At 39.2% G+C, this 7,744-nt stretch overlaps 1 protein-coding gene across 1 annotated transcript in view; it reads right to left on the bottom strand.

Moving 5' to 3' along the window:
• Positions 1–3,379: 3,379 nt before the first annotated feature.
• SPARCL1 (SPARC like 1) overlaps positions 3,380–7,744 on the bottom strand; it is a 47,437-nt gene continuing 43,072 nt past the window's right edge. The window contains exon 11 of the mRNA XM_059173305.1: positions 3,380–3,827. Within this exon, the coding sequence (XP_059029288.1) occupies positions 3,799–3,827 (29 nt within the window). The 3' untranslated portion in view covers positions 3,380–3,798. The remainder of the gene's footprint in view (positions 3,828–7,744) is intronic.

The following is a 7,744-nucleotide window of genomic DNA, read 5'->3' as shown; positions in this document are numbered from 1 at the left end:
GAGAAGACACGCATTCTCTGGCTGATAACGTTGCGTACAATTCCTACTCTTCCCTATAATCTCACAGTTTAACCTATATCTGCTTGGTCCCTGAAGTTATTTGAATTTGTAACCTCTACCCACCAATCTTTAAACACCAGCGTTTCATCATGCTTAGTATTGGGGACATATCATCACTGGCTCAGATGAGATTTTCTTCTTTTTTCTTTTTTTTAGATTTTATTTATTTATTTGAGAGAGAGAGAGAGAGGGAGAGAACAAGCAGTGAGGAGGGAGGAAGAATGGGAGGGAGAGAGAGTGAGAAGCAGATTCCCTGTTGAGCAGAAAGCCGGATGTGGGGTTCAACCCCAGGACCCTGGGATCATGACCTGAACTGAAGGCAGACACTTAACCCAAGTACTCCTCAAATGAGATTTCTTATATAATATACAAATAAATCCATCTTGAGCTTCTACCCACATGAGACTTACTAGACCTTTACATAGGCTGGATGCTGTTACTGACAATTATAATTTCTCAAGAAGAAAACGATAGGGGGAAAATCTTATAAGGCATAGTGGGTTGATAGACAATAGTACAATATGAGTAAATATGAGTAATTCAAAAACGCAAATCAGTGTGGTCTTTACTGGCCAGCAGATTCAGAAAGCAAGCATTTTTACTGTCTTAAATCACATTTAATTCAAATTGATTTACCATGAGAGTTTCAAACCAAAAAACACTGCTCTGGAATTGAATTTTGAAAGAAAAATCAAATTCATCACGCTCTCATTAAGACTTCACCAGCATCTGAAGCAAGGTATATCTCTTTATAAAAGTCACTCATCAACTATTTTATATATATTTATTTTAAACTCAACTATGACTTATCTTTTTTTTTTTTTTTAAAGATTTTATTTATTTGTCAGAGACAGAGGGAGAGAGAGCGAGCGAGCACAGGCAGACAGAGAGGCAGGCAGAGGCAGAGGGAGAAGCAGGCTCTCTGCCGAGCAGAGAGCCTGATGTGGGACTCGATCCCAGGACCCTGGGATCATGACCCGAGCCGAAGGCAGCTGCTTAACCAACTGAGCCACCCAGGCGTTCCAACTATGATTTATCTTCATGCTAATTTACTTTACCTGAATTAGGCAACTTATTTACCTTTCTCGTCTTTTTCAGGTTTCTCCTCCTTTCTTCCTTTGAGATCGAAACCCTTGAATTTTCTTCTTCGATCAGTGGGCTTGTTAGAAATCATAAGTTACCCGACACGAGAAAATTTTACCTTCTTTGACCTATTGCAATAGCAGCCCAGAATATACCGTGTATCTTTTTAATTACCTTTGCTTCAAATGACCCTCGGAAGTCAAGGAGCAGTGTGATCTTCTAGGATCTGTATCCCCATCTAGTATTTAAGTCGTATTACTAATGCCTTTATGGTCATGGGTAATGTGAGTCACAAGATTTAAAGCTAAACTGAATAACTAGTTTCAGACTAGAAGTCCAACTTCTAAAGTATCTCACACAGAGATAGGGCTTAATGACTGATGACAGAAAATAACTTCATCTTCTTGGTTGGGATTAGAGGAATGTCTTTATCACAAACAAACCACAGTTAAAAATTGTGACCACAATGGGGCACCTGGGTGGATCAGTGGGTTGAGCCTCTGCCTTTGGCCCGGGTCATGGTCTCGGGGTCCCGAGATCAAGCCCTGCATCGGGCTCTCTGCTCGGCAGGGAGCCTGCTTTCCTCTCTCTCTCTGCCTGCCTCTCGGCCTACTTGTGATCTCTCTCTCTGTCAAATAAATAAAATCTTAAAAAAAGAATTGTGACCATCAAGAATATTAAAGTATGTCTACAATATATCATGTAGGGCAGCAATATACTAGGGAGACTTAGTGGACAGAAAATTTAAGGTTCTAAAATTTTTTATTATTAAGTAATATTTGTCAGCCCAAAATGACCTTATTTTCAAATAAAGCATTTTAAATAAACAGGTAGTGTCTTTATAATTAAAATCACTTTTCACTATTCTAAAACATTTAAAGTGGTAATTTAGTTCTAATTAATACCTCCAAATGTAATTCCACAGTTCCTAACAAATTCATAAATTTATGACTGTAATTAAGACATCTCATGTCATTTCTCTGAAGCTACAAATAAAAACATTCTGAATTTTGGAATAATTTCTAAACTTATTTCTGTAGTTGGAAAAAATTATATATAATATTTATATTTTGATTAATCAAATTGACCTTAATTATTTAGAAATGATGGGTGTGATGTGGTCTGGTTAAGAACGAGTAACTTGGGGGGCCTGGGTGGCTCAGTGGATTAAGCTGCTGCCTTCGGCTCAGGTCATGATCTCAGGGTCCTGGGATCGAGTCCCACATCGGGCTCTCTGCTCGGCGGGGAGCCTGCTTCCCTTCCTCTCTCTCTCTGCCTGCCTCTTTGTCTACTTGTGATCTCTCTCTGTCAAATAAATAAATAAAAATCTTAAAAAAAAAAAGAACAAGAAACTCACAAAGCTAAGAAAATAGATAATATGATTTTGAAGTTAATCAGAGAAAATTATCCTGTTAAAAAGCGAGCTTTTTCAGGAGTTCCTTCAGATGAAATTTCTTGGGCAGATTCTCTCAGTGACTCTAATAGACAAAGCTCTTAACAACCACGATGACACATTTTTGATTATTAAAAAAAAAAAAAAAGACAATTGCATTGATTAGCTTTCATTTCAGATAGGAAAATATGTACCAAAAACCATTTTATTTTCTTTTAAATATTGTTAAGTAGAATATAGAAGGTGTCAGGTTCTTTTACTGCTTTGGTTCAGACCTTGGAAAAAGCTCTATCATGGTGTCTTATTATTTTTGCAATCTAGCCTTTACTGTATTAACAGTTATCAAAGAAGAAAGAGTTCAAATGAAAACACAAAATTTCTCTTACCACCGATTTCTTGCTATCAATTTACAGTAGTAATATTTATCTCTGACTACATTGGACATTAAGACACCTCAGAGCTTTTATACTGTCTGCACTATCTTTATATTATTTTATTTTGAGGACACAGAATGTGTAGAAATTTTATAGGGTCCCCTTTCCCCCCAACAGCTGCATGAAAGTTAGAATTAGTTGTATTGAGCAGTGCATAATCATCCATATTTTAAGCTGAACTTAGTAGAAAGCACTTGAACTTATTTCTTTTACAGCACGACAAAGGACATTAATAAACATCTACCATTTAGCAACTGAGTATTTGTTTCCCATAGGAAACATCTCCCCCAACCACACTCACTTCTTTAAAGTAGTAGGATCTAGGAAGCACAATTATAATTTGATTTGAAGGGTGAGTTCTGAGTTGGTCTTTCATATATGGTTGTTTAAATAAATGACTGGAAATAAATTTGAGTAAGCATTTAGATTTTTATTAGGACATCAAGATACTGAAAATAATACACCTTAACAACAAAAGAACATGATACCATTTTCTTGAAGTATACATGATATTATGGACAAAATGACAAAATTTTCTTCAAGTTTTATAATTAGTAAGTATCTCAAGTGGATGCAGAGAGTGATGACTTAAACTCCTGTTCACAAACAGTACACAGTATTTTGCATACGTTGACTTTATTTAAAGTTTTATTTCCAAAGCTAATGTTAAATGCTTGGTGCATACACTGTTAGCAAGCAATTACTCTCATTGTCTTCTCATATATTTTGCTAAATATAAATCTACAAGTATTGCAGCTGCATATATTTTCCGGAGCGGTCAGGAACACGGGAGGATGCTGGAATGTTTGAATTCTCTCAAATCTTTATTCAAAATAGGAGGTTTTCATCTATGTCCTCTGTAAAAAGCAAAAACAAAACAAAACACACTTTCAGCAAATAGCCAGAGTAGTAATATAAACAAATAATGTCAGAGCTAGGGGATTAGAGAAACCATCTAATAAGACTGTAGGATGGATCTTGACCCTGGTAGGGGATCAGCATCACCTGTGAAGCTTTTAAAAAGATACCATATGGTTTCAGTTATATGTGGAATCTAAAAAACAAAACAAATGACCAGACAAAAGGCAGAAATAGAGAACGAACTGATGGCTGCCAGAGGGGAGGGGTGGGGAGATGGGCAAAATGGGTGAAGGGGAGTGGGAGGCACAGGCCTCCAGTTACAGAAGTCACAGGGATAAAATAAAAGAAGTCACAGGGATAAAAGGTACAATGTAAGGAATACAGTCAATGGTACAGTAATAGCTTTGTATGGGGACAGAGGGTAGCTACACTTGCAGTGAGGATAATGGTAACATACAGACTTGTTGAATCCCTATACTGCACACCTGAAATTAATGTAACATGATGTGTCAACTGTACCTCAATTAAAAAAAAAAGATACGCCCTCAAGCTGTTAGGGTATGGAGTTGACCACCCCTCAATTAGACAGGGAACAACTCTCGATAATGCAAGTCACACAGCGAGGCTTATTTCCAGCTAGCTGGGGTCCAAGTATCTGCCCGGCACAGCGGGTTTCAACAAGGACCCCGAGCACTCAAAGCCAAGGGTTTATATAGCATTTTCAAGGCACTTTTTCATAGCTACATACATATCTTGCGCCCCACTTTGACAGTTTAACTTTCTTTAACCTTTTGCCACCCCGGCGTCACCCTGGAGCCATCCTGGCGATTAAGTGAGATTTAGGTATAGAAGAAATTTAACTTTATTTACATTTCCTTCTGCCTCAGTCTCCTTCAGTTTTATGGTGGGGAGGGTGACCTTAGGCCTCGAGATACTGAGCCATTTGTCTCTGGAAATTTGGGCCATTGAAAAATAGCCTTTTTGTTGTAAATCACCAGGACATTTGTAAACCAAGGGAGACTCCTGTCTTGCAGGATTGTGATCTCTGCAAGTTAACTATTTGTTTTTCTTTAACATTTGGTCCCTGTGGCATCACCACCTAACCTCCCTGGGGGTATATGATTAAGTTGTTTTTTCAGGTTTTAGCTACTTTCTCTTATCTCAAGTTACGTGCGCCCCCCCCCCCCCCCCCCCCGAGGGCTGGCTGGTTAGGGATGCTCAGTAAAATGGCTTCCTGGCCTTCAGGATGGCCATTCTTATGCTAACTCATTCTTACAGAGCAGGGTGCCTGCTTTTGCTTTGCCAAGATGGCTGTACTTATCTCAGGGCTAGACTCGAGGTGGGTACAGTTTTGTTTTTCTTGGCTTCCACACCTGAAGCTGGTTTCCAGGAGTTGTTTTTAAGTCTCCCGGGGGAAGGGGAGCAGGGACAGTAAAATAGGTCCTTACAAAGCCTTAACCCTGGCCTCCTGAATCAGAGCTTCCAGGGATGGACCAATGGCATGTATACATTTAAAAAGCTCCATTGGTAGTTCTAATGTAGGGTTGAGAAGCACTGATAAAGGCCCAGCCAAGAAAGAGCTGAGTATACTAACCTTCAAGGATTGTTAAAACATAATAGAAATAAGTAGAAGTATAGCGCCAATTAAATCCAATTTCCAACCAAGTAATTATTTTTTGTGCATGTACAAGAGTGAGTTAGAGAGAGAGAATGCACATACCAGAGTCAGGCGAGGGGTGGGGGCAGAGGGTGAGGGAGAGAGAATCTTAAGCAGCCCTCACAGCCAGTGTAGAGCCCAACACGGGGCTCGATCTCACAACCCTGAGGTCATGAACTGAGCTGAAATTAACAGTCAAATGCTTAATGGACTGAGCCACCCAGGTGCCCCTCCAACGGGTAATTATAAAAGAAGTTGTTGCTACACTTATGGAAGAAGACAGCATCCCTTAGGGGTTATGAGACCACTCCTTCCTATGTGGCCCACCCTCACTCAATAATTGTTGAACAAATACTTAAGCAGATGAACTTGGAGTATATTAAACTAATACCCTGTCTGGAACACCAGGTAATTTTCCTGCCTGATACAAGTCTGTGCCTAAGAATAGGAAACATTACAAACTGTGGCATATTTCTTTTGAACAATGGCTTCATTTTGTAAAATGGACATTTTAGGCTCACTACTTGTAAATTTACTTACTGTTGTGCTCATACTTTTTGTCTTCTTTTAGTTGTTTGGATGAGAGATGTCCCTCCTGCTGACTTTAGGCTAATTCTCTGCCTGTGCCGGGGACCTCTTCTGACCTCCGAAATTCTCCCCTAATTTTCCTCTTTTGCTTCTTTTTCTTGTTTCTTCTACCTTTCCTTCCTCCCAGGGCCCTTCCTATTAGCATTTAAATATGCTGCATATCCAGCCTTGAGAACAGCACCTGGCTCTATGTGGACCATCAGTAAAAAACATCTGATGAATGAATGAATGGGCCAGTACTCAAGCTTATTTTATTCCCTGAAGTGCTTCTCTCAACTTTATATCCCTCTTTAGCTCTATCCTGCCTTCAAACAGCCACTCTTTACCATTTCTCATATATTCTTTCTCAGTCTATGGAACCTGGCTTCCATCTCTACCATTCTCCAAAATCGCTCTTACTAGGGCCACCCAGGATATCCTTAGGTCTGTGTAAAAGGAATATTCTTCTTAGTCTTTTATCTTGACATCTCAGCAGCATCTGGCACTGTGATCTCTTCCTCCTCTTCAAAAACGTCCTTTGACAAGGCGCTATCCTGTTTTCTTTCTTCCTTTCAGGAGACTTTTCATTCTCTTTCGTGAGCTCCTTCTTCCTCCTCTATCTGTCATTCAGATGTTGTTCCTTGGTGTTCAACCCTAGAGCCTTCTCCATGTGACTCAACACATTTTTCTTGGGAAAGCAATTCCCTTCTATGGTGCTAACTACTTTCTGTATGCTCATAATCCTCAAATATGTACTTAAGTTCCAAAAATCCCATCTTGAAAAGCTGACCCATGTATTTCTCTATCAACTGCACATTGTCTCCCACGTACTTAAAAGTTCAACATGTCATAAATGGAAGTTATCATCTTCCCCAAATCTGCTTCTGTTCTTGTGTTTTCTATCTCTGCGTCTCTGTTTACCTGCCTGGCCTGAGCAGGGAACCTGAGTGTCATACTTCTCTTCCTCTCAATGTCTCTACTGTCTGCTCCCTGCCCCCACATATTTCCTAGCAAACTTTGTCTTAGATATATAGATATAGATATAAAAATATCTATAGATATAGATACAGAAATATCTATACAACTTGAATATGTTTATATTCTTGAATATACCTAGAATATGTTTATATTTTAAATACACATTGAATAGGTTTCCTTCTCCCCCCGCCCCACTGTAACTGCCCTAGTTCAAGTTCTCATCAACTATGCCTGAACTTACCACAAGTCCTCTCAACTCTTCTCGGGCTTCTCCACAATGTAACCAAAAGAATCGTTCTTAAATACAGATCTAGTGAAATCACTCCCTTGTTTAAAACACTTTCATGATCCTCCAGTACTCTTAGGATAATGTCTTTAACTGGTTTAGTTGGACCTGCATGATCTGACTCGTTTGCTCTGTTGGTCTCACTTGGAAGGTTCTTCTGAAGATTAATGTGGATACATGGTATGTCATGGGCACTAAATAAGTAGGACTCCTTCACCTTTTAATTAAACCTCATTTTTACACATAAGGAAAATGAGACTTGCTGAGGTTAAGCGGTATGCCTTAATTCACATAGCTAGTGAATGACAGAGCTGGAATATCTGAGTACATCTAGCTCAGATAAAAGTCAGTTAAAATTCAGGAAAACACTGGCTAAAATTGATCTCGTCCTTCTGTGGATTTCTCAGCCATGAGGGAAGGAAGGA

This window comes from Mustela lutreola, chromosome 1 (assembly GCF_030435805.1).
Source record: "Mustela lutreola isolate mMusLut2 chromosome 1, mMusLut2.pri, whole genome shotgun sequence".
Classification (NCBI taxonomy): Eukaryota; Metazoa; Chordata; class Mammalia; order Carnivora; family Mustelidae; genus Mustela; species Mustela lutreola.
The sequence above is the reverse complement of the archived record's forward strand: the minus strand, read 5'-3'. Positions and strand labels throughout refer to the sequence as shown.